Source organism: Panthera onca, chromosome Y (genome assembly GCF_046562875.1).
Source record: "Panthera onca isolate mPanOnc1 chromosome Y, mPanOnc1 haplotype 2, whole genome shotgun sequence".
Lineage (NCBI taxonomy): Eukaryota > Metazoa > Chordata > Mammalia > Carnivora > Felidae > Panthera > Panthera onca.
The window spans coordinates 29,600,531-29,627,089 of NC_138358.1; the positions used below are offsets into that span (position 1 = coordinate 29,600,531).

The following is a 26,559-nucleotide window of genomic DNA, read 5'->3' on the forward strand; positions in this document are numbered from 1 at the left end:
GGTCTCAGCATCTCGGACCTGCCTGGATCTCAGCAGCCCCCTCCCCACTCCTGCATCTCAGTGGTCCCGCCTGGATCTTAGACTTCAGTCTCCAGAGCTGGGGGTGAATAGATCCCTGTGGTTTAACCCCCAGTTTGGGGTCTTTGGTTACAGCCGCCCCTGGAGACTCATAGACCATCCACCTGCCATGGACCAGCGTCCAGGGAGCGGAGCAGCCCCACTTGGAGATGAAGCCTGTTCTCCCAGGAAGGCAAGGACCCGAATTCCCTCCCTCATCCATCCTCTGGGACGGGGCGGGGGGCGGGGGTGGGGCACCTGTTGAGAATGCAGGTGGGTCCCACATGTATACGGCAGGAGTGTGATGCACTCAGCGAACAGGGCTCTGGGACCCACGGCAGACGGTGGGGGTGGGGCCCCGACTGGGTCAGGGTTCTCAGTGACTCCGGACCAGGCTTCCCCCACAGAACGGGCCCTGTCGTCCCGCTGAGCCCCGGGCTGGACCCCTTCCGGGGGCATCGTGCCCCGGGATGCTGTGGGCACAGAGGGCACAGAGCGTGGGTAGGGGACGGCCCAGGGCCGGGGGACAGAGAGTGGCCGGGGAAGGCCAGGGTGGGGACAGGGGAGCAGAGCGGTCCGAGGAAAGAGGGAGTGCCTGGGAGGAGGCAGGCTCCGTGGGCAGAAGTGGACGTGTGGAGGGCTCCGGGGGCAGGGCGGGTTCGGCAGGTCGTCCCCCTGCGACAATGCACAGCTCCTGGGGGCTCTGTGACGAGGAGGGTGTGGCCAGAACCAGGAAAGTGACTCACAACCACCTGCGGGGTGGCTCCCCTCCTGGAGATGAGCTTTCCGCCCGCTTCTCTCTTTTCTCCGGCACCCTCCCCCCTGCGCACGTGTCCCCTGTCACCCGGGAGAAAACCGGAGGGTCCGAGGACCGGGCACCGAGGCTGGGAGCGGCGGCCCCTCCAGAACACGGCCAGGAAGACATCTTTCCGTGCAAATGCCAGACCCTTTCGTGGCCGGTTCCAGAACGCCTGGACCTTCCCGCTGGAGCCCCGGCTGCTGACCCCGGCTGCTGGCTCACCTGTCCTGTCCCCCGGGGCTGGCACGTGCCCAGACAACCGGATTTCAGAAAGTGGAATGTCAAGGCAAGGCAAGCCCTGGGGAGGGGGGAGGGTCTCCAGTGGGAGGGCTTTTGTCCTGAGGGTGACGGGGGGCAGCCCCACCAGGACAGGGTGTGCACGTCTCGATGGTGGAGGAAAAGAGGACAGAAACGGGGAAGAGAAAGTGGGGAGACGGTGGGTGAGGCAGGAGGCACAGCTGGCAGTCGGGAGACCCACATAGACCTTCTCCGCCCAGCCGGGTCCCCTTGTGCACACGGCCCCTGAAACTCCAGCCCCAGAATAGACCTTCTCCATGAGCCCAGCCTGGTCCCCTGTGCACACGGCCCGTGCACACCTTGGCCCCAGAATAGACCTTCTCCATGAGCCCAGCTGGGTCCCTCTGTGCACATGGCCCGTGCACACCTTGGCCCCAGAATAGACCTTCTCCATGAGCCCAGCTGGGTCCCTCTGTGCACACGGCCCGTGCACACCTTGTCCCCAGAATAGACCTTCTCTGTGAGCCCAGCCTGGTCCCCTGTGCACACGGCCCCTGAACACCTTGGCCCCAGAATAGACCTTCTCCATGACCCCAGCCGGGTCCCCTGTGCTGTTTACTTAAGACTAACGTATCCGATGTATATCGATACTTTCGCTGTGCTTAGGTGACCAGCCTTTGTCTTTCCGTCTGGTGGTGCCATAACCGGGAATGTGTTAGTCCTTCGGATTCAGGTGTGCTGAGCGGTGAACCGGGGGCCTGCGTCCGGACCATCCTGCGAGTACCTGTTCCGTGCAGGGGGCGGAGGGGAGGTCCCCCCGGGGCGGCCCCAGGCCCTGTTGGCACGGACCCAGCCTCAGATGCGACAGTGGGCCTTGGTACAGAGGAGCATTTCTGGAGCCTGCTTCTTGGGGGCCCCGGAGAATTCTCTCCATTCTTCGCTGCCGATTCCTTGCCCACGGTGTCCCTGCGACCCCAGCCTCCAAAGTGAGAAGGCCCAATTCTGCGGGGGCGGAGCTCTGGTCTGAGCAGGACCATCGGGAAGGCGGGTCCAGGTTCGAGGGGGCACCGTGAGGGTCTCTTAGGGACGGAGGGCTCGCCCCGCCCCCCGTTGGACTCGTGACTGCCCCAGCCTTGCCCGGGATGCGGGGTGATGGGTGCAGCTCACGGAGAAGCGGGGGGGGGGGGGCTGCGGGTGCTGGTCCCTGAGCTCCTGCCCGGGGTCCCCGAGCCTCAGCAGAGGTGGGGGCCAGCGTGCAGCCGTCCTTCCTGTGCTTGGCACAGGGTGTGGGGAACAACCCGCTCCTCCCAGAGCCCAGGGCAAGAGCACAGGTGACGTGCGTCCCAGGTACCTGAGCTCAGTGCTGAGGTCGCCGCTGCGCCCCTGGGGGCCTTCGGGGTCTGGTGAGAGGCTGGCCTCGCGCTCCCATCACATGGGCCCGATGGCACGACCCCAACCCCTGTCGGTCGGATTCCCCCGAGACGAGGGGATTCCCTGCTGAACTTTCCCAGCTGAAAATACAGCCGCCCAACGCTCGCCCCCTGACCCCGAAGGGGAGGGCGCTCCCAGCTGGAACACGCCCAGCCGGCTGCCTGGGGACGACCGTGCCCCCATCCCTGGGGCTGGCGCCCGGTCTGTGCAGAAACTGGACCAGGGACACATTCTCCCGGAGACGCCTCGGGATGCTGCTTCCAGGGAAGCGGGCGTTCCCTCTGGGCCAGCACGCGGGGTCGCGGACGCCCACAGCCTTTCCGACGTGGGTCCCTCCCGGGGGGTTGAATGCTGCTGCCCAAAATTTATGTCCCTGGGAGCACGTGAAGGGGACCTTACTGGGAAACGGTCTTTGTAGATGTGAATCAGTGAAGGCTCTGAGATGAGCCCATCCTGGGTCGGGCGGCCCGGATTGCAATGACTAGTGTCCTTTTAAGAGACAGGAGGGGACACACAGGCACAGAGGAGAAGCCACGTGAAGACAGAGGCAGGGACGGAAGGGACCCAGACACAAGCCCAGGGGCGCCTGGAGCCCCGGAGGCTGGAAGAGGCAGGAGGGACCGTCCTCTGGAGCCTCTGGAGGGAGCACAGCTCTGCCCACTTGGACCTCAGTGGCCCTGCCTGGGTCTCAGCGGCCCTGCCCCTCCTGGGTCTCAGGGGTCTTGCCCTGCCTGGATCTCAGGGGCCCTGCCCCTCCTGGATCTCAGCGGCCCTTCCCTGCCTGGATCTCAGCGGCCCTTCCCTGCCTGGGTCTCAGTGGCCCTTCCCTGCCTGCATCTCAGCAGCCCTGCCCTGCCTCGATCTCAGCGGCCCTGCCCTGCCTGGATCTCAGTGGTCCTGCCCCTCCTGGATTTCAGCGGTCCTGACCTGCCTGGATCTCAGTGGTCCTGCCCCTGCTGGATCTCAGAGACCCTGCCCCTCCTGGATCTCAGTGGCCCTGCCCTGCCTGGTTCTCAGGGGCCCTGCCCTGCCTGGATCTCAGTGGCCCTGCCCTGCCTGGATCTCAGCGGCCCTGCCCCTCTTGGATCTCAGTGGCCCTGCCCTACCTGGATCTCAGTGATCCTGCCTCTCCTGGGTCTCAGCGGCCCTGCCCTGCCTCCATCTCAGGGGTCCTGCCCCTCCTGGATCTCAGTCGCCCTGCCCCTCGTGGATCTCAGTGGCCCTGCCCCTCCTGTATCTCCGCGGCCCTGCCCTGCCTCAACCTCTGTGACCCTGTTCCCCATGGTTCTCAGATGTCTGGTGTGCACAGCTGGGGGGAGGATGAACCTGTGGTTTGAGGCCCCCAGTGTGGTCGTTTGTCCCGGCCACCCCAGGATGCCCCTAAAATAACAACACTCTTCCTTATATCGTCCCTCCGACGGTTGTCCGTCACCCCTCCCTCACTCTGACCCGCGATCCCCGCCCCCAGTCGCAGCAAGCAGGGCCTGGCCATCCCGTGGGGCCCCAACCCACGGAGGCACGCGGGTGACCGTGCCTTCTGCAAGCTGCTGGCCAGGGGCCCAAGCTGGGGCTGGATTCCCAGGCTCCCGTTCTTCGGCCCAAGCCGCGTCCATGGAGCAGAGTCTCCCCCGCAAGAGAGTCTGCCTCCAGACTCCGCAGAGCGAGAACACGCGTTCCCAGCAGGGAGCTCTGTCTTGGGCTGCGAGGTCCTCCCCGCGGTCCTTGCAGGGTCCGTCCTGCAACCTCGCGGCCGTGGGTGCTTATCGGCCACGGCCCCTTGACCGGGCGGCTCCTGGGCGGTGCCGGACGGGGTCTGGGGGCCGCGGTGCCAGCTGCCCGCGGAGATAATGGGCGCGCACTTCCTGTGCGGGGAGCCCAAGTTCTCTCTCTCTGGGGCGTTTGGAAACCTTTCGAAAGAGGCTCACGCTTGCTTCCGTGCATCTTACCCGGGCCCGATCAAACCAGGGACGTTTTTCAAGAAAACCCTTGCTTATCAGGCCCGCGGCTCTTGTGAAACGCGGACTGACGCTGACGCGTCTGTGGCGTCGGTCTGCGTGGGTGCGGCCGGGACCCTGCTCACCTCGCCCTGAGCCCGGAGCCCTGGGCTGACGCGTGTGGGCGCACGTCCGCGTCCGGAGACCCGGGGGCCTGGCGTGGGCGACCCCGGGCCCGGCTGCTGGCGCGCATCCACGGCCCCCAATGACGCCCCCGCAGCTTCGCCGCGCACCGCGTGTGGACGGCAGGCCGGGCGCGTCTCGAAGGACGCGTGAGCAACCCCGGTTCGCCAGCACGAGGACCCGCGTTCAGGCCGGCACTTTGCAAAACCCGAGAAGCCGGGAGGCTCGTTTGCCATTGGACGCTCGGCGTTTCCCCACCTGCTATTCTCTTATTCTTACCTTTTGTCTTGTCATTTCATTTCTTTTTTTGCCCTGTATGATTTTATTTCACCCTATTACGTTTTCTCTTGTTATTTTCCTTCTCTTATGTTGTCTCGTTAGTTTATTTATCTGCTAGTTTGCGAACACCACACGGTGCCAGAAGTGGTCGCAAGAGGAACGCACCACCTCCCCTCGTCCCCGTGCCCGTCAGCACGTTGCCTCCAGCGTGACCACGTCCTCGGGGTCCTGGGGGCCCGGCGGGGGGTGGCCCTCGTCCCAGGCGACCTGAGAGAGAGAGAGAGAGAAGGCAAGGGTCGAGACCCCCGAACCCTCCCACGCCCCGAGGCCGGCAGGTGCAAACAGGACGGGGGGGGGGGGGGGGGACTATTGCTCGGCTGCGAAAAGGACACGATGCTCAGGGACAGAAGCGGGACACACAGGACCTCGGGGCGAGACCCCAAGGGAACAAAACCCCCGAAACAGGGAAATCCGGCCACACGAGGTGGACGTGAGCGCCCACAGGGTCGGGGGGACCTGGAATCCGATGGAGGTGATGCTTAATGCGGACAAGCTCTCCTTTGGGGGTCATGAGAATGCTCTGGAACCAGACGCAGCTGGTGGGGGGCACAACGCCCCTGCCTTGGGCCTTTGGAATAGGTGACAGGGGCGGTGGGGGGGGGGGGGGCGTGTGACTTAGGTTTCCACAAACCTGTCATAAATGGAAATAATGCGTCCCTGTGACGCTCACCCCAGCGGACACCCAGGAAGCCCTCCCTTTTGCCCGGCGACACCACGGGAGGCCCCCTAAAGTCCCCCCCTGCCTGCCCCGGGCGCCCCTCGGGGACCCCGCAGGCTGCCATGGCCCCGGCTGCCACCAGGTGACACAGTCCCCCTGTGAGATCAGGCTCCGTCCAGCCTGGACGCTGGGGGCCGCCGGGGGCCTCAGGGAGCCCCCCCCCCCCCCAATTTAAGGGACAGGGAGTGACCCTGCCCTGGAGCCTCTGGAGGGAGCACGCTGGAAACCTGAGCTGGAAACTTGAGCGCACTGCAAGCCCCGTAGCCTCGCCCCAAGTTTCTCCGTGGACCCTAAGCACCCCGCGAGGGCAGCCTGGGTCGTGGAAGCCGCGGGGTGGGGCGCCCCGGCAGGGCGTTGTGGGGGTGTCCGACCGCCTCCTCAGGGGGAGCGCTTGGGCTGACGCATGAGGACGCGAAGGCGGCTGGATCAGGAAGTAGGGTCTTTGCTCCTGTGACGGGAGGTGTGGTAATGGGGGGGGGGGGGCGGTTGCCGGCGCCCACAAGCTCCCCCCGAGGAGGGGAACCACCAGCACCGAAGGACCAGCCCCGGATCTGCGGCAGGGAAACGGGCCACACGCCTGCTCCCGGGGACTGGGGTGGCGGACGGCCGTGCGTCTCCAATGCCCAGCATTTCGGCTTTCGTGGTGAGCGCCCACGCGCACGGCCTCGGGTGCTGGAGGGTCGTGGCCCCTCCGCTGACCCCCCGCCCACCGACAGCGCACCCCCGGACTGCCCCCACCGCCAGAGACACCCCCGCCCCCACTCCCGGGACCTCACACGGCGCTGGCAGCCGGGAGGGGACGCGCCCACCTCCTGGGTGTAGACGGAGGGGTCACTCACCCCCGGTGTGGGCATGAGGGCCTTGGCGATTTCCTTCTTCACCTGCGGGATGGGAGGGAACATCTTGCGCCTCACGGAGAACCTGGCGGGGAGACGTACACCGTGAAGGGCCCCACGGCCTCTGCGCGTCCCTTCCTGGAGAAACGCAGCGCCCACGGACACCCGCCAGGCCTGGTGTGCACCTGCCGGACCAGCGAAGACGCGCGCAGGACTCCTCAGATCCTCTCCAAGTGCCCCCCCCCCCTCCTCCCCGGGTCTTCTAAAGCACCACAAAGTGTACAAGGACACCCGGAGTCTCCAGGTCCCCAAGAGGCCCCAGGGCTTTGATTTTGGTCCTTGAGTATCAGAGGGTCCTGGGGAGCACGCAGGGAGGCAGAACGACCCGCCCCCATCGACCCGCCCATAGCCCCGGGGTCTCCTGGAGACTCCCCTGCTCCTGGGCTTGTCCAGAGCTGCGCACGCGTCGTTACCCGCCTGCGGCACCCCCCCCCCCCCCCCCCCCCCCCGCCCCGGAGGCTCACTGCCCCTCCCCGCCGCGAGAGGACCGTCCTAATTGAGGCCCCAGGAAGGGTTCCCTAACCGGGGACCCTGTGAGCAAGTCCCCAGCCGTGGACACGGGGACGGGACGTCCCGAATGGTGCTTTGTCCCCTTGGCGACCGCGGAGCGCAGCGTCTGGACCCGGAGGACTCTGGCTGGGACCCCCTGGAAGCGCGCAGTCTAGCGGTTCGTGGGACGGGAGGGTCCTTCCGACATCCCAGTGTGGCTGTGGGGCCGCTGACAGCGGCGGAGAGAGCAGGAGACCCCCGCCCCTCCCCAGCCTTAAGCGACTTCGACTCCACTCCAGTATCTGGATTCGCGGTCTCTGGATTCGCGGTCTCTGGATTCGCGGTCCCTGGCCACTCCCCAGGCTCCCGGGCCAGCGCCGCGTGGCCTTCTGCAAAGTCCGGGGTGGGGGGGGGGGGCGCTTACCGTTTGCAGAGGAACATGAGGACGAGCGCGGACAAAGCCGCCGTCCCCACCACGGGCCCCACCAGGGCGCCGCTGAAATCCTGCTCCGGGAGGCCTGGCGGGGAAGAGAAGCAGGTGGTCAGCTTTGCACACAGCAGGCGCTTCCGGGGGGGGTGGGGGGGTGGCTGCCAGCCTGCAGAGCGCATGGGCATCCAGCTGGTGCATACTTTGGGCTCACGCCCCCAGAACAGTCCTGTGGGACCCCTGGAGGGGGCCATTTAGGCAGACCCTGGCCTCGTGGGGTTCCCCATGTCCCTCTGGGCAGGTTGGTTCGCTCAGGTGGCTGAGTCTAGGGGGACGGCCTCCTAGGGGGCCCCTAGGGACCCGGGAGAGGGTGCTGCGGGGTGTCCGGACCCCCAAAGAGGCCCACGTGGTGCCCCGGAGACCTGTGAACGGGACCTGATGGGAAGAGGGTCACAGGTGAGAGGGCAGTGACGGCTCGAGATGCGCTCAGGGGGGCCTGGGTCCCACGGCAGCGGTGCCGAGACGAGACGGCAGAGGACGCCAAGCCGGGGCCCCAACGAAGGGTCCCTGCGCGGCGCGGGGGGCCTGGGCCACTCACCGAACCGCCGCGTGGGGCTCCACTCGCTCCACAGGTGGTTGTACATGTAACGCACCCTCACCCGGAAGGCGCTCTTGGCTCTGGTGGCGGAACTGGGCATCAGGTACACGTTCGGGTCCTGTCCCCTCTGGAAAACCTTGGAGACGGGAGGGGACTGTGCGTGAGGGGCGTTGTTGAAGGGTCGTTGGGGAGCAGGCCGGGGGCGGGGGGGGGGGTCCCCTGGGCTCTGAGGTCTGGGGTCCGTGCAGGGACCAGGCCGCACACCCCGCGCGGGGACACCCGTGCGTCCGGGCGCAACTCCGCACGTCCGTCTGGTCAGTCTCGCTCCGCCAAAGCCGGGGAGGTAAGGCCCCGCCTCCTCCTGCCGGGGAGGTTGACTCCGCTTCACGCCTGGTGCCCACAGCTCTCTGAGCTGCACCCACACCTCGGGCAGAGACCTCGCGCCCTCGGGACGCGGCCCGCGGTGATTCCGCACCGACCTCGTGGAGCCCCGTCGGCCCGTTCGCTTTCTGGAGGCACAGCCGGGCTCTGAATCGGAGCCGCTGGCCGGGAGGCGTCCGCTGTCCCCACCTGCCTTTCCCTGGCGCCACAGGGACCTGAGAGTGCACAACCCTGAGCCCCAGGGCACCATCTGGACGGTCCTCTGCGCGGGGAACGCACTTGATCTCCCAGGCACGCGGCTGAAACACCCCGCTGTTCTTTCTGGGCTCTGCAGGCGCCCTGCTCCCGGCCGCCCACCCGCACGGCCCTGGGGCAGGAACGGGGGGCGGGGCAGACGAGGACCCAGGGAGCTGCCGGGCCAGCTCCTGCAGACGGACGCTGAGGGGGGCAGCAGGGATCTCCCCTCCCCCAAGGAGAGCCCCCCCCAGGCAGCGGGAGCCACACACACCGCCTGGCCAATGCCTGTGGTGCCCTGGATCTCAGCTGGCGTCTGAGCGGCGAGGGGTCCCAGACTGGACACCTGGCGCCGGAGGCTGGCCCCCAGGGGCGCCTTGAGACTGCACGGGACCCTCAGCCTGGTCCCGGGCACTGCAGGTGTGGTCCGTGGGGCAGCATCTGGCTAGCAGGGTGGGTGTCACCCGGGAGCCCGTGAGGCCCACGGGAAGCCAGGTGATGGATGGGAGACCATCTGCGGGATGGGGGTCGCTGCTGCCCTTGAGAGGATGGGGGGGGGGTGCTCACGTCAGCATCTGAGGGCAACACTGACCAATGACCACACACCCCGTGGCTGAAGACCACAGACGGCATCCTTCCCCAGCTCTGGACACCAGAAGTCTGACATCCCGGAGGGGCAGAGCCGCTGATTTCCAGAGATCCACGCAGGGAAGGGTCGCTGAGATCCAGGCAGGGCAGGGCCCCTGAGATCGAGGCAGGGAAGGGTCGGTGAGATCCAGGCAGGGGAGGGCCGCTGAGATCCAGGAGGGGCAGGACAACTGAGATCCAGGAGGGGCAGGGCCGCTGAGATCCAGGCAGGGAAGGGTCGCTGAGATCCAGGCAGGGCACGACCGCTGAGACCCAGGAGGGGAAGGGCCACTGAGATCCAAGCAGGGCAGGGACGTTGAGATCCAGGCAGGAAAGGACCTCTGAGATCCAGACAGGGCAGGGCCACTGAGATCCAGGCAGGGCAGGACCGCTGACATCCAGGGGGGGCAAGACCCCTGAGATCCAGGAGGGTCAGGGCCGCTGAGATCCAGGAGGGGCAGGGCCACTGAGATCCAGGAGGGTCAGGGCCGCTGAGATCCAGGCAGGGCAGGGCCGCTGAGATCCAGGGGGGCAGGGCCGCTGAGATCCAGGCAGGGCAGGGCTGCTGAGATCCAGGAGGGGCAGGACCACTGAGATCCAGGCAGGGCAGGGCCGCTGAGATCCAGGCAGGGCTGCTGAGATCCAGGGGGGCAGGGCCGCTGAGATCCAGGCAGGGCAGGGCCGCTGAGATCCGGGCAGGGCAGGGCCGCTGAGATCCGGGCAGGGCTGCTGAGATCCAGGGGGGCAGGACCACTGAGATCCAGGCAGGGCAGGGCCGCTGAGATCCAGGCAGGGCAGGACCACTGAGGTGCAGGCAGAGCAGGGCTGCTGAGATCCAGGAGGGGCAGGACCACTGAGATCCAGGCAGGGCAGGGCCGCTGAGATCCAGGCAGGGCTGCTGAGATCCAGGGGGGCAGGGCCGCTGAGATCCAGGCAGGGCAGGGCCGCTGAGATCCGGGCAGGGCAGGGCCGCTGAGATCCGGGCAGGGCTGCTGAGATCCAGGGGGGCAGGACCACTGAGATCCAGGCAGGGCAGGGCCGCTGAGATCCGGGCAGGGCAGGGCCGCTGAGATCCGGGCAGGGCTGCTGAGATCCAGGGGGGCAGGGCCACTGAGATCCAGGCAGGGCAGGACCACTGAGATCCATGTGGGGTATGAACATTGAGACCCAGGAGGGGCAGGACCCCTGAGATCCAGGCAGGGCTGCTGAGATCCAGGCAGGGAAGGGCCACTGAGATCCAGGAGGGGAGGGACCCCTGAGATCCAGGCAAAGGAGGGCCCCTGAGATCCAGGCAGGGCAGGGCCACTAAGACCCAGGCAGGGCAGGGATACTGAGATCCAGGAGAAGCAGGGCCACTGAGATCCAGGCAGGAAAGGGCTGCTGAGATCCAGGAAGGGCAGAGCCCCTGAGATCCAGGGGGAGCAGGACCACTGGGATCTAGGCACGGCTGGGCCAATGAGATCAAGGAGGGGCAGGACCACTGAGATCCAGGAGGGACAGGATCGCTGAGATCCAGGCAGGGCAGGGCCGCTGAGATTCAGGAGGGGCAGGACCCCTGAGATGCAGGCAAGGCAGGGCTGCTGAGATCCAGGCAGGGCTGTGCTCTCTCCTGAGGCTCCAAGGGAGGGTCCTTCTTGCCTCTTCCAGCTTCTGGGGCTCCAGGCGCCCCTGGGCTCGTGGCCGCGTCCCTCCTGTCTCTGCCTCCGGCTTCACGCAGCTTCTCCTCTGTGTATATGTCTCCTCTTTGTGTCGTAAGGACAGTGTCATTGCATTTCAGGCCCCCCTGACCCAGGATGGGCTCATCTCCGATCCTTCAGTTACTGACATCTGCAAAGACCCTGTTTCCAAATATGACCCCAGTGCAGGGTTCTGGGGGGACACAAGCTTTTCCGGCCGCTGTTACACTCACTACAACGTGTGAACTGCATCGGCCCCAAGGAGATCGTCTGGAAGGACGTTTCCCCGTCCGCGGGTGACCTGAGCTGAGTCAGGGGCAGTGGAGAAATACAGCGTCCCAACGCGAGAGTGAAACCGTGAGGGCCGCTACGGGGCTGGTTGGGACCCCACGGCCCAGGTGGTCAGTGAACATGGAACCAGGTCTCCCCCCGCTCCCCCCGCTTTCCGGGCCCGCGCACGTAAGTCACAGAGAAAGGACGAGATACTTACACGGTTTGTTTCTGGGGAGCTCGCCTGTAAGAAAGGAAAAATGGTCAGTGTCTGCGTTTTCTGCACCGTGTGCAAGTGTGGGAACCTGCCTGGACCTCCTGGACCGGGATGAGGCAGCCTTGTCAGAGCTTCCTTACCTGCTAAAGAGAAAAGACCGGGAATGAGGGTCCGTACGACCCCTCTGTGGGGACACCTCAGTTCCAGGAAGGACAGCGAACGTATCAGAAATTCCTTCTCCAGGAAAGCGAGGTGGGACGCTCAACCAACTGAGCCACCCGGACGCCCCTGCCTTTTGTTTAATTTGCAGGCCTCAGGGACAGCACTTAAGAGGGTAGAGAAACTTGAACACCGAGTTCCGTCACTGTGACTCTACCGCTGGCTGGTGAATTTGTCCTGGGGACGGTGTGAGGGACGAGAAGGCGGCTCCGACGGTCGCATCTTGTCCGAACGTTCAGATGTCCGGCGTGGACTAACCACGTCAGAGGCCCGCGGCCCACTCTGGGTGAGGTCCCCTGTCTACAGTCACCTGTGTTATCACCTGCCTGAGGTTACCCGTGAGGAACCAGTGCGAGGTCACCCGTGTGAGGTCACGCACAGGAGCCCTGGGGACCAGGATGCCAGCGGGCAGGGCGGAAGCTGCACACTCTTGGCGGCCACGTCCAGGGTACGAACCCGAATCCAAGACCCAAACCTGGCCTCTTGGGAGGGTTTTCAGGACAGAAGGGACACCGCCTAACTTCCGTTTGGAAAGGTGCCGACAGGTGAGGGGTCCACACCCGGCTGGGCCTGGGGACCCCTCCACGCCTTTGAGGAGAGCGCCGGACCGTGCCGTAAAGGGCGCTGCGGGCTGTGGGACGGGGCCAGCGGCTGGCGCCGGCCTCGGGAACGTGGACACGTGGACACCCGGGGACAGATCGCGGACAGCAGATCACACCTTGTGGCGGGTCCCGTGGGCAGGAGAGGCGCTCTTGTGGCTTGTGGGGGCCGTGCACGGATATTCCCAACATTCATTCATTCATTCATTCATTCAGTGTGGAGGCAGAGAAGGACCTCACGCTTGGGGACAGAGGCAGAGCCTGTGGGCACAGGCAGCGGTCTGTGCAAAGGTCCTGGGGTCTGGGGTGCTCAGGACCAAATCCTATGTTGTGCGTGGAGATTACTCGAAAAAAAAATTTCATAAACAATTTTCTTAAGTATGTCTGTTTTGAGAGAGAGACAGAGAGAGAGACAGCAGGGGAGGGGCAGAGACAGACGGAGAGAGAGCCCCCGGCAGGCTCCGTGCTGTCAGCGCAGAGCCTGATGCAGGGCTCGGACTCACAAACTATGAGATCCTCACCTGAGCCGAACGCAAGAGCCGAGGCTTAACCCGCTGAGCCACCCAGGTGCCTCCATAGAGGTTCCTTTTTAAGACCAAAAATGAACCTGCGCGCTTCACGCCCCAGGGGCAAACGGGACAGCACGCGCTGTGTGGGTCGTTCACGGACGCGTGGGTTCTTACCGGCGTTTGGATGGCCAGCTCGTAATACAGCATGTGACTCGAAAGGTCGAATCGGATCTCGGGATGTTCCCACCGGATGATGTGGTGCGACCGGTTGTAGGTGATGGTGATGTTCCTGGGTGGATCGTACTTCTCTACGGCAGCGAAACACGACAAAGTGTTTCGTGTTTAGCCCATTTGTTGTCTTTTGTTTTAAGTTTATTTATTTGGAGACAGAGGCAGACAGCAAGTGTGGGGGCTGGGGGTGCAGAGACAGATGGAGACAGAAGCCCAAGCAGGCTCTGCACTGTCAGCACAGAGCCTGACCCGGGGTTCGAACCCACGAACCGTGAGATCACGATCTGAGCCAAAACCAAGAGTCGGACACTTAACTCGCTGAGCCACCCAGGCGCCCTCGACCATTTCTTTTCTATGAAGGCCCCCCTCCAGGCATGTAAGAATTAAAATTAAATTAGTATGCTTTTCTCCCGCTAATAGAGTGCTTGTCAGTTTAATTTGCAATCCTCGCTACAGAACGTAAGAGTGTAGAGGAGAAGTTTTTTTTCTTGTTTTGTATTCCCACGCGCAAGAAGGCTGTGATGCGCCTCTTGGAAGAAATACACGTATTAGAGAAGCATCCCCCCCACCCCCGGGGGCAGCCAGACACCGGTCACCTTGGACGGCGAGCCGAACGCAGGGCGAGGGAGGCCGCGACTTACCGATTTGAACGGCCTTAAATGGAGTGAAATCCAAAAACGGGATCGCCGTTTCCCTGCTGGTTCCGTTCACCAAGAAGAAGTAATTGTCCGTCCTCTGGGGTTCGCCCAGTTGGTCGAAATGGCAGCCCACGCGGGTCCCCGTGGGGCCGAGGATGTAATGGACGCATTCCGCCTCGGCCTCATGCCTGTCACGAGCAAGGGGGGCGAGGGCAGGCCCGCCTGTGAGTCCTCGTGGGCAGCCATTGCCAGCCACCCCCCCCCTGCAACCCAGAGAACCCACTGATGACAGGGGACAGTCCCGTCCCCCGAATGAGCGTAAAACCAGAACGCGATGTGCGTCCCAGGCGACCGGCCGGCACGCGGCAGGCACGGGCAGGGGCCCGCCCTTTGCAGAGCGAGGGGGTTACAACCCCTTCCGCGAAGCATTCAGTGTCCAAATGGGGGATGTCCCCGTCCCCAGGTCGGGAAGGGGGGCTGCACGCTGGGGCCAGGAGGTGGCAAAGTTGCCCGGTTCTCCCCCCCTCCCCCCAGGGGCCTGGCCGATGGGCGCTTTGCTGGGTGACTTTGGGACCTTTTGGGGAGACGCCCCCCTCCACCCTGGGGCCCTGAACCAAAGGCTGAGCACTTGACGTGAGGACCGCCGCGCGGGTCCCCGGGCGCAGCGAGGGCTCCCGGTCACCTGGACGCCCAGGAGAACAGTCGATACTGGACGTCGGCCGGGGCGGCCGGGCCGGGCGCCCAGCTACAGTTCATGAAGCGCACGTTGTAAATGAGGCAGGAGAAGTTCACGGCTCCGGAACCTTCCCTGCCTGGGGAGACACGGCCCGAAATCCGTCGGTGCCCCGCGGGTGGGCCGGGAACCACGCGACCGCAGCTGACGGGGACCTCACCTGGGTTAGCAAAAGTCAGGAATTGGAGGAACACGTCCCCGTCGCAAGTGACCTTCACGGTCAGGTTGGCCCCCCTGTGCAGCACCGAGTTGGGGAAGGTGCAGACGTAGGTGTGGTCCTCCGTCACCTGCAAAGGCCGCATTGCCTTGTCTGCAGGCACCCCTGCCCCGGGGCTCCCGGCGGGAAGGGCCCAGGGCACCTGAACGCCGAGAGCACTCCCGACGCCCCGCCAGCGCCCGGATGACATCGAACCTACAGCACAGATGTCACGGGAACGACACCCAGCCTGCATTTCTCTCCCCAAAGAATTACCGTCAGCAGGGACAGAGCACACCCTGACCCACGACCTCCGGGAAACCCCGCCCTCGCCTATAAGAACCAGCTCAGAGGTCCCGCGAAATCAGTCGCATGGGGACACTGCCCTCTCTGCCATAATCCAAAGAGCTCACATCTGGCCCATAACGGCCAGGACCTGATTAACGCCAACGACGTCCCTACTTCCGTGCGTACTTTGCTTCAAACACGTATCTTCCCCCAGTGTGCTGCCCTTGGCCGCCTCAAACCTCTTTTCCCGTCTCTTGTCACATCTGCACGATTTACTGCTGTGTGTGAAGAAAATAGTATACAAACTCCCAAGTCTAACTGCTGCATTGGGTCCGTTTTCTTCTTTCTATGAAGCCCTCCCCACCTCATGGCACTGAGAATTTTAACACCATGTAAAACCTGCCTCGCTTAATCTGTCTTTTGTCAGTCTAATTTGCACAGCCCCGTGGACATCACTTAAGAGTGTAGAGGAAAAGTGTTTCTGCACATCGGCACCAATAGAAAGTGTTCCCACTTCTCAGCCTGACTTTGAGGCTCTGCACCCTCTGTCTGTCTGTAGACTTAGCATTTCCCAGACGCCTGATTTTGGGCCTGTTTGCTTTTCCTTAAATGAGGGGAGTCCCCCCACCCCCCACGCCAGGCCTGGGTGCAACTGGGATGAGGCACAATGTAGCCTTTTGTGTCCGGCGGCTTCCGTCACCCGGCAACATTTTTGCCAAGTTCATGCACATTGTTGCAGGTACCCCGCTGTGTTCTGCTTCATGGGCGAATGGCACTGTTCATTTCTCATCATCGTCTTTCCCCCCGGGACCGTGGCGTCTCTCCCGACGGCTCCTACGTGGACCGGGATGAAACGCGGAACTGGAAAAAGGGGCCAGGGCGGCGCGGGCCCGCGGGGAGGCCGACAGCAGCCAGCCCAAGGCGGCCTCAAGTGCCAAACACGGAGCGCACTGAGGACACGAGATTAAAAAAAGCTCGAGAGGAAAACCAGACCACGTGCGACGAGAAAAGTCAGCACGGGCCGCATCCTGTTTGTCAAACCCCGGATTCCAGGGGTGCAGGGCCGCCCAGCGGGTGGACTCTGCCCACGTGGCTGTGATCCGGTGGAGTGTGGCCAGGAGGGAAATCATTACACGCACGCACATTTCCTCCTCAAGTTCAAAACCTAGGAAACGCGGACCACCGTTAGCTCCCGCGTGTGCCGAACCGGGTGCAGGAAGTTCTCCTCTCCCGGGGGGAGCGGCTGGAGATCCCCAGGCTGCAGAGAACCCCAATCCGCCCTCCCATCCGGCTTGCAGGAGGGGGGCTGCCAAGGAAGGAATAAAACACACCCAAGTTCAGGAATGCCCTCCGATCGCTGCCTGCTGGGCCTCACGGAAAACCCCAAATCCCAGGGAGAAATTGTGCAATTCTGCGGCCGCGTTTTCTGAGTCTGCAGAAAAGCCCCCAGCTCCCAACTAAAAACAAAACATGACTATTAAAAAAAAAAACCAAAAAACGGAATGAGCTGTTTCCTACTAAAGCCTTGGGAGAGGACAGAACTGACACATGAGGCGGTTTAAGATAAAGGTGGCCCCAGGAGGCGGCTCAGCGAAGGTCTCCTTCTAGAACATTCCCTTTCAAACCAGCGGGAAGGAGGAAGCTGCCAGCTACTTGAAAGCATTGCAACCTCTTTCTGCAAAAGAACGAGGTGGTTTTTTTTTTTTTCTTTTTCCTGCAGGAGAAAACCCTCAGATTTGTGCAGACCACACGGAAGGCAATGAACCACAAAATACAGACTCGCACAAACGGGGGCTTTTAAGAAAACACAGCCAGACTCGACTTTCCGTTGCTGGCACAGCTCGGATCCAAGACCACCCACAGGATATTCCGAAAGGAACCAACTTCATCGAAAGAATTTTAAAAATGTGGGACGTCTGGCAGGCCCAGTCCGAAGAGGGTGCGACTCTTGATCTCAGGGTTGTGAGTTCAAGCCCCGCGTTGGGTGTAGAGATTTCCTTAAAAATAAAACCTTAAAAACTATAAAAAAGGATAAAACTCCAAACGCCAGGCTCATATACTGAATTCAACGTGGTGTCTTTTTTTTTTTTTTTTTTTTTTTACATTTATTTATTTTTGAGAGACAGAGAGAGCATGAGCAGGGGAGGGGCAGAGAGAGAGGGAGACACAGAATCCGAAGCAGCTCCAGGCTCCGAGCTGTCAGCACAGAACCCGATGTGGGGCTCGAACCCATGAACCATGAGATGGTGACCTGAGCCGAAGTCGGACGCTTAACCGACTGAGCCGCCCAGGTGCCCCGGAATTCAACTTTAAAAAAAAAAAAAAATTGTACTAAGCTCGGAGGCGCCTGGGTGGCAAAGTCAGTTTTCTCCCTCTCTCTGACCCTCCGCTGCTTGTACTCTCTCTCTCAAAATAAATAAATAAACTTAAAAAAAATTTAAAAATTGTACTAAGCTTGTGCACGGTGTGTATTAGTGAGGCCGACCAGGGGGATGGGGAGGGGAAAACCTGATCATCTCAGCTAAGGTCCCAAAACAAGTTTTCAAGAAGGTGCAAATTCTGTGGGTGAAAAAAGCTTACATCAGCAAGAATTTAAGGGAATCTCTTTGACCTGACAAGAGACCTTTGTCTCTTTTCTTGTTTCTTTTCTTTTTTCTCTTCTTTTCTCTTCTCTTTTCTTTTCTTTTCTTTTCTCTTTTCTTTCTTTTCATTTCTTTTCCTTTCCTTTCTTTTCTTCTTTTCTCTTTTCTTTCTTCTCATTTCTTTTCTTCTTTTCTCTTTTCTTTCTTTTCTTCTCATTTCTTTTCTTTTCTCTTTTCTTTCTTTTCATTTCTTTTCTTTTCTTCTTTTCTTTTTTCTTTTCTTTTCTTTCCTTTTCTTTTTTGCCCTTTTCTTTTCTTTTTTACATCAACGGCCACTACTGTAAGTACAGAAACACTGAATTTTTGAACTGTTTTCTTGAATTCACAACGAAAATTGAAACGGAAACAGAAAGTCCACACGGTTCTAGAGGAAAGAGCCACATTAGCATTCTTTCTAAACAGGACAAAATTCGGAGAACCGGATGCTTTCCCGAACACACTGAATTTATAAAAGAGGGTAAGGACCTGTGGACACAGAGCCCATAACCTCAGTGGCTTTTCTGCACCACAGCAAACAGTTAAAATTAAAAAAAAATTTTTTTCAAGCCATCAGAAGAATACTATGAAATGCACAGAAATGACCAACACAGTTTTTTATTTATCTATATTTTTCATAATCATGAATTTTTATATTTATTTAATAACCTTGACATTTATTTTATTACTTTTTTTCCAAGTTCATAACTTTTTAAAAAATGTTTATTTTTGAGAGAGAGAGAGAGCGTGCGTGCGGGCGAGTGGGGGAGGGGCAGAGAGAGAGATCATGACCTGAGCTGAAGTCTGATGCTTGACCGACTGAGCCCCACAGGCGCCCTTCTCTTCCCTTTTCCCTACCAGTTAGGTATACAAGGCCCTAACTTTACCTATTCATTGGGCTACTCTTTTTGTAAACTCCATATGCACAGAAATACATTTCCTCTCGCCTCTTCACCTCTTCACCTCTTCATCGTAATCCTTCAGCAGGTTAATTCACAGCCCTCAGAGACAGAACCTAAGAGTGTAATGGCTAATTTTCCTTGCCCAACCTCCTAAGAATGAAACTGAGGAAGCATGTCAAGTATACGATGAGTGAACGAACAGAGACCAAAGACAGGGACGGAATCCAGACGGGACTGTTCTAACGTGAAGGGGCTGGGAGGCACGTAAGGGACAAATCCCTGTCTTTTCCCCTCCCCCTCACGGAAGGGGAGAAATCAAAGCAAAGGCAGGTGCAGAAAAGACCACTATTATATTCTCCCTCATACGCGGGATTTAGTGTGTAAGTTTTATGTCCACTATACGAAGGCAGGGTGCAAATGTCCCCAAAGGTGTCAAAGGTGGCATGACCCGCCCCCACCTTCTCCTGGGCCAAGACGAGGGCAGTGACCCTTCCCGCCTGATGTGGAGAGCCAGCACCGAGAAGACACTGTATACACAGACCTCACTAAAATAACCCATATCTGCCATTAGGCTTGTGGCTTATTGCCCACTCCCGTCCCCACAACTTATTGGCCCCAGAAGCCAAAGTGCCCATTTCTCTGACAACCCACGTCTCACTCAGAATTCCTCACCCTCCTAAAAAACTGGTACCAAACCTCCCTGCTCCTTGGGGTTTCCCTTCTTTCCTCTGAACCTTCATGGATGTAAAAAGTTACCATAGGAACAAATCTGTACCTCTTTTCTCCCAAAAAATCTGGCGTGTGTCACTTTAATTTGCACATCCCTATGCCAGAGCCTAAGAGGATACAGGAAATGTTTTTTTTCTTCCCGGACAAAAGCAACAGGGGTGGAAATCGAGGCAGGCCAGGGGCACGAGAGTCGTCTCACAGGAAAATTCCGGATTCACAGGGCGCAAAGCCACAAGGCGTGAGCCCCGGACACTCACCTGTGGGCCCACCGTGGCGGAATAGGCAGTCGGCGTATCTATTGTGCATTCCTGGTTGCTCACGTTTCTTGTGTACGTCCAGGTTAACGTTTTTTTCCTTGAATCCAGCTGCATGTTTATAATAGGGGATATTTTGTCTTGCGCTGTGATTAAAAAAGCAAAAATGAAAACACAAACCCTTAGGAGGAGCCGGAACCCCCACCGGCCCCCCCCCCCCCCGCCCCCGGTCATGTTCTAGGAACAGGGGAGACGGTTTGCAAACGTCGGGCGCGGCAAATTCACACAACGTAACATTGACCATTTCAAAGTGAAAAACTCAGGGACCTGTACAAGGCCACAAAAAGACGCTCAGAATCCGTAGTCGTTGGGGCGGGGGGAGGGGGGAGGTTGCGAATCAAACCCACAAGGTCAGAGCGCGTGGGGGGCTCAGCGGGTTGAGCGTCTGGCTCTCGACTTCCGCAGTTTGTGAGTTCGACCCCTGCATCAGGCTCTGCGCTGACAGCACGGAGCCTGCTCGGGATTCTCTCTCTCTCCCTCTCTCTCCGCCCCTCCCCCACTCGCGCTCTGTCTCTCTCTCAGAAATAAACGCATAAACTTTTTCTTAAAGGAATGAGCTGAAAAAAAAAAAAAACTAAGAAAACGAACAAACCACAAGGATGTCACTTCTTGCCCGTGAACTTAGCTATACTAATAAAAATTCGGGAAATACAGAAAATAATCAGAAAAACAGACAAATTGGGCAGAGCAATAATTTGAAGACTACGGAAAATAATTTGAGAGACACGAGTTGGCTACAGTCATAATTTGAAAAATACGGAAAAATACAGAGGCACCCGGCTGGCTCCGTGGGTGGAGGGTACGACTATTGATCTCCGGGTTGTGAGTTCGAGCCCCGTGCAGGGGGTAGAGATTACTGAAAAATAAAATCCTTTAAAAAAATAAAAAGAAAAGAAAAACATAGAAAATAGTTTGAAAACTACAGCAGATCATTGGAAACATACAGACAAGTTAGCGATCGTGACGATAATTTGAAAATTTCAGAAAAATACAGAAAATAATTTATTATTAGCCACAGTGACAATAATTTGAAAAATGCACAAAATCATGTGAAAACTACAGAGAAGGGGCGCCCGGGGGGCTCAGTCGGTTGGGCGTCCGACTTTGACTCAGGTCCTGATCTTGCAGTTCGTGAGTTCGAGCCCCATGTCGGGCTCTGTGCGAACATCAACTCCAACCCAATCCCAGGATCTGCAGCATCTGTGAAATGGGATCAGGGGGGACCCGAGCTGAACTCCAGAGTCACACGCTTGATCGGCTGAGCCCCCCAGACGCCCCTGGGCACCCCGTTTTCCTGGGCCACCTGCGGGAACATGTCTACATGCTCTCTGGCACCTTCCGGTGGACGTGTTGTGGGATCGAATCTTCACCCTTGGGTCCCTGATTCTGCCCGCGAATAAATACCTGTAGTTCGATTTGCAAAAGGACCCCTCCCCCTAGCAGGGCGGTCTCGGGGCCGGGGGACGCTTTAGGTCTTGGGGGAGGGACTTCTGTCCCCTTTGGCATCACGGGGGTGGGGGGGAGTGACCATCCCACCCCGTCCCGGGGCGCCTGCCTCTACCTACCCGGCCGTGGTTGTGCACAGCATGCCGACTTCAGGACGACCAGGAAGGTCAGAAGATCCAGCACGGCCGCCATATCCCAGCCCCAAAGCTGCACCTTCACAGGAGACACCAGGTCAGAGGTCAGATCCCCAGCTGCCTCCCCCCCAGGGGTGTCACCGCTAATGAGCTCCTGGCCGCATCCCTGGCCCTTGCTGGTCACATCCACATTCCTGCTGCTGAGACGAAAAAAAATCTTTTCCCGGTAACCTCTTAGGTTCTGGACCCGACGCCCGCAAATTAAACAGATGAAAGTTTAGAAGACACACCAGTTTTAACTACATATATACACACGGGGTCTCAGAAAGAAACATGCGGCTCAGGGAGACGGACAGATGACCAGGGCTTAGAAGCCGTGTCAGATTCAGCCTGGGAAAAGGGATTCCGGACTTTCCGATGGGGACGTACAGCTCTGGGGAAACGCAAAACAGGAAACGCAGGAAATTCATGGCCATTAAGGTCTGTCTTGTTAATAAGAGTCTCTCATATGATGAGACGTCTCTGGGTGTAGTTCTCCCCGTACGGAAACATCTCCACCATTAGAACATCCATTTACGGGGTGCCTGGGTGGCTCAGTGGGTTAGGCGTCCGACTTCCTGCTTCTGCTGGTTCTCAGTGGCCTGTCCCTCCAAATCACCCCTGTGCCCAAGAGGGAAACTTTGGGGTGACGCGTTCTGGTGCCCTTCAAGGCACACCTGTCCTGGGTCAGCCCGAGGGGGGAGGGGGGCCTGTCTGTGCCTCATCCTGGGCCTCGCCTGCCTCTCGGTTCACGTCGTCCCACCTTCCGTTTGGGGGGTGGCCCTCCCATGCCACCGACGCCACTCGGGGCCTCCGGGGTCCTTTTAGGGTTCTGGGGGGTCAGGACCCAGAGGGCGTGCTGTCATCGTGGAAACGTTTACCAGCACGGAAGGAAGCGCAGTCACGCGTCCGGGCCACGAGGCGAAGTGAGCCCTCGGGGCGGGGCCTGTGCGGAGTCGGGCTCGCCATCAACACAGAACCCCAGGGGCGGCCCTTCGAGAAACCCAGAGCCGACAGAGACGGGAAGCCGGGCCCAGCGATAAAGTCCCAAAGCGCCGTTTGAGGCCCAAGGACGAGAAAAGGCTTTGAGGGGGAAGAGGTCATTTTCAGCCTCAGGGGGTCTGACAACACTGGGGTTGGACGTGTCCCTTCTCCAAGAAAGGGGGTTCGGGGGCTGGATAGCGTCCCCTAAAATTCACGAGTTCAAACCCTCAGCCCCAGGACCTCAGTGGGGCTGTATTGGGCGTTGGGCCTTAAAGAGGAGACGAAGGGAACATGAGGTCACTGGGTGGCCCTGGTCCCTCAGGACTGGGGTCCTTAGAGAAGAAGAGGTCAGCACACAGACAGACAGAGGGACGGCCACGTGAGGACTCAGGCACATGGTGTCTACGTGGTGAGGAGAGACGCCTCAGGAGGAACCAGCTTCAGCCCTGCCTGGACCTAAGACCCCCCCAGCCTCGGCCCTGCCTGGAGCTCAGACTCCCAGCCTCAGCCCTGCCTGGATCTCAGACCCCCAGCCTCAGCCCTGCCTGGATCTCAGCCTCCCAGCCCCAGCCCCTCCTGGATCTCAGATTCCCAACCTCATCCCTGCCTGGATTTAAGCCTCCCAGTTTCAGCACTGCCGGGGCCTCAGAATCCCAGTCTTTGCCTTGCCTGGAAGTCAGACCCTCAGTCTCAGCCCTGCCTGGATCTCAGACCCCCAGCCTCGGCCCTGCCTGGATCTCATACTCACAGCCTTAGCCCTGCCTGGATCTCAGACCTCCAGCCTTGGCCCTGTGTTGACCTCAGACACCCAGCCTGAGCCTTGCCTGGATCTCAGACCTCAACCTCGGCCCAGCCTGGATCTCAGACTCCCAGTCTCGGCCCTGCCTCGATCTCAGACACCCAGCCTCGGCCCTGCCTGGACCTCAGACTCCCAGCCTCAGACTCCCAGCCTCGGCCCTGCCTGGGTCTCATACCCCCAGCCTCAGCCCTGCCTGGATCTCAGACTCCCAGCCTCGGCCCTGCCTGGATCTCAGACACCCAGCCTCAGCCCTGTCTGAACCTCAAACCCCCAGACTCGGTCCTGCCTGGATCTCAGACTCCCAGCCTTGGACCTGCCTGGATCTCAGACCCCCAGCCTCGGCCCTGCCTGGAGCTCAGACTCAAGCCTCAGCCTCCCAGCCTCGGTCCTGCCTGGATCTCATACCCCCAGCCTCAGCCCTGCCTGGATCTCAGACTCACAGCCTCGGCCCTGCCTGGAGCTCAGACTCATAGCCTCGGCCCTGCCTGGACCTCAGACTCCCAGCCTCAGCCCTGCCTGGATCTCATACTCACAGCCTCAGCCCTGCCTGGATCTCAGCCGCCCAGCCTCAGCCCTGCCTGGATCTCAGACTCCCAGCCCCAGCCCCTCCTGCATCTCAGACTCCCAGCCTCAGCCCTGCCTGGATCTCAGCTTCCCAGCCTTAGCCTTGCCTGGATCAGTCTCCCAGCCCCAGCTCTGCCTGGATCTCAGCCCCTCAGCCTCAGCCCTGCCTGGATCTCAGACCCCCAGCCTCAGCCCTGCCTTGACCTCAGATGCCCAGCCTCAGCCCTGCCCGGAGCTCAGCCTCCCAGCTTCGGCCCTGCCTGGATCTCAGCCGCCCAGCCCCCAGGACCAGGAAGGAATAAATGTCTGTTCTGGATCCTGCTCCCTGAGGAGTATTTGTTCCGGCTGCCCGATCTGAGTCGTACAGCAGAGTCACCAGGAAAGCAAAGGGGGCCGATGGGGGGCCATGTGCGTGTTCACGGGCCTCCTCAGCATCACCTGGGTCTGCACTGTGAGTCCGAGGGTGGGGGCTCCTGTCAGGACCCTGGAGGGGGAGCCTGGTGGGCTTCCTGGTGCGTCCAGAGGTGGGTTCAGCAGGCAGAGGTGTGGCTCTGTGGGCCCCCACCTCGAGACGGACCAGCCTGCAGACGGACCCCGGGGATGGTCGGATGCACCCTGTGACCCCAGGGCATCCCACAGAGCAGACAGAATCTGAACTCGGCACCCGGGGGCCTCCTGGGAACACGGCTGAGCCGCGTGCCAACTCCTGATTTGTCCTTAAATGGCCGCGTTCACGTGCAGGCCGTGTCCCTGAGTCACGGAAGCTGGATGTGTTGCTGCCCCCTTTGCATGGCTTTGCCCCAAGGTCGTGCCCATCAACGCTCCCGGACACCCCGTTTCTTACACACGTCTCAGTGCAACAAACAGGATCCCCTTTCTTTCCGTTTGCACGCCCGCGCCTCGCGTCTGCAAGAAACCTCCCCCGCCCTCCCCGCCCGAATCTGATGCAGCTCCTGGGTATTTGCAGCTATGTTTTTCTTGTCCACCGTCGGGGGCTGTCTGGGGAGGTGAGACCGTGTCTTGCCCCCGACAAGCGAAAGGACACCCCCAGTCGGCTCCCTGCACATCCCTGCGCCCCTGTCCTCCCTCCCGTGTGATTTTGAGACAAAACCTCAGCTCGACTTTCCATGAAAAATCTCCGTGTGTGTACGTGAACTAACTTGGATGTAAACTTAAAAAATAACGATATAAAAAGGGCGCCTGGGGGGCCCCGCTGGTTGAGCGTCCGACTTCTGCTCAGGTCGTGATCTCACGGTTCGTGAGTTCAACCCCTGCATCAGGCTCTGCACTGACAGCTCGGTGCCTGGAGCTGCTTCGGAGTCTGTGTCTCCCTCTCTCTCTGCCCCTCCCCCACTTGCCCTGTGTCTCTCTGTCTGTCCAAAATACACATTAAAATATACAAAAACATATAACAATAAAAAATAAGAAAGGAAGAAAACAAGAGAAACGTCTGTGCATTTTTCAGCGACCAGGTGCTTCACCACGTGACCCCAGGACCCCAGGGTCGTTCTCACTCTGAGAGGATTAACCCGTCACGAAGGGGGGTTCCCTCTATCGACGCCTACATTTGCTACTGGCTTCCTGTCTTTCCTGTGGGCTCCAAGGACCCGTCCCCAGGCTTCGGCAAGGTAAGCCCGCTCTCCGGCCACCGGCCACTGATGACACCTGGCCCCTTCCCAGGCGATCGGCCCGTCTTCTGCGATGGGAACCAGGGTTGGCCTCAGGCCTCAGCCACCCTGTCTGCCCCTTGATCCAGAGCCTCCAGCCCCGAGGCAGGACGATCGCAGAGGTCACCGTGCACCTCGGGGACGACCCGAGGGCTCGCCCACAGCCGGTGGCTGTGAGTCACGGCCTGGGTGCACCTGCTCCGGACGTGGCCTCGGTGGTTGGCTTCCCCAGTCGCACCCTTCCCGGGTGTCACCTCGCCAACCCCCGCAGCCTGGGTCCCCACCTGCACCACGGTCTCAGACCCGTCTGTATCAGAGACCAGCGCTCGGTCAGGGATGCTCCCAGCCGTCTCCGCCCTTCCCTCCGGTCCTGAGCACCCCCTGCCCTGGAACAGCAGCCCCCCGCCCCCACCGACGGGACGACGTCCACTTACTGGCCCCTCAGCTCTCGGCTCCTCTCTTGGGCCGTCTCAGCACTTTTGGGGGACGCTGTCCTGCCTGGGGGACAGGCAGTGACGATGACAGCAGACGAGCAGGGTCCCCGAGGACAGACTCTGGGCACGGACAAAGAGACACGGCCTGGTCAGGAGCCTGTGCTGCCCGGAGACCCTCGCATGATTCATCTGGACGCACGTCAGCCGTGTCCTGCCCGTCAAGGAGCAGCAGCCTTGTTATCTCGGGACAGGAAGCGTCCCCGACGTGTCCAGTGTGAAGCCGGCCCTGTGCCGTTTATCAGCCACTCAGGGTTCCTGTTTCTACAGCCCCGGGTCTCTGGACACTTGCCCAACGGGGTCCGTCTGGGGAGCGCAGGGGAACCAGGGTCTCCGTGCTGGGCTTCCTGTTCTGGAACCTTCTGTGCCCCACCCCCCCCATGTCTGCTCCTCTCATTCAGGGGGAGGCGAGCCCATTGTCAGGATTCACGATCTCGTAGACGTTGGGGCGTGTGGGGTCTGTCTCGTCTACACCACAGGACAAAGTGGTGTTCGACACGAGCAAAGAAGGCCATCACTGGGTGTCATGGGAAGGGTTGTCCCCAGGCGGACGTGGTTGTAAATACGGGTCTTGGCACGTGCATGCCATTGAGTGGCTTACGTCATCCCCAGCCATCTGCACTGCTAAGGCTCCTGCTGTCTACTTCAGGAGCGGGGCTGGGGGGCGGTGATCTCTCCCTCCCAACCCCACAGCTAAGTGGGACGTTTCCAGAGGACCGTGAGTCCCGAGACGGTCGGCGGTCTCTGTCTGATTTGGAATCTGCTGAATCGGCAGGCGGGACCTACGTCGGGGTCAGGGCTCCTCAGCCGGCCCTCGGATCGACAAACGCCAAGGATATCGCCGTGTCTGGGGTCGTCCGAGGCACGGCACGTGGACGACACGAGGGACCGGAGTGCGAAAGGCCTTGCGACCATGGGGTTGACCCTCTAGGCCAACGGTGGGAGC

At 60.5% G+C, this 26,559-nt stretch overlaps 1 protein-coding gene across 1 annotated transcript; it reads right to left on the reverse strand.

Annotated features, from left to right (window-relative positions):
• Positions 1–4,858: 4,858 nt before the first annotated feature.
• On the reverse strand, positions 4,859–26,559 carry LOC145714868 (granulocyte-macrophage colony-stimulating factor receptor subunit alpha-like). Its single transcript, XM_081794406.1, has 12 exons — positions 25,557–26,559; positions 21,055–21,148; positions 19,433–19,575; positions 14,603–14,729; positions 14,392–14,521; positions 13,713–13,897; positions 13,015–13,148; positions 11,517–11,540; positions 8,109–8,244; positions 7,508–7,601; positions 6,508–6,619; positions 4,859–5,187 (listed from the first exon to the last, which is right to left on the reverse strand). The coding sequence occupies exons 2-12, from the start codon at positions 21,125–21,127 to the stop codon at positions 5,110–5,112; spliced, it is 1,236 nt and encodes a 411-aa protein (XP_081650532.1). The 5' UTR covers positions 21,128–21,148; positions 25,557–26,559; the 3' UTR covers positions 4,859–5,109.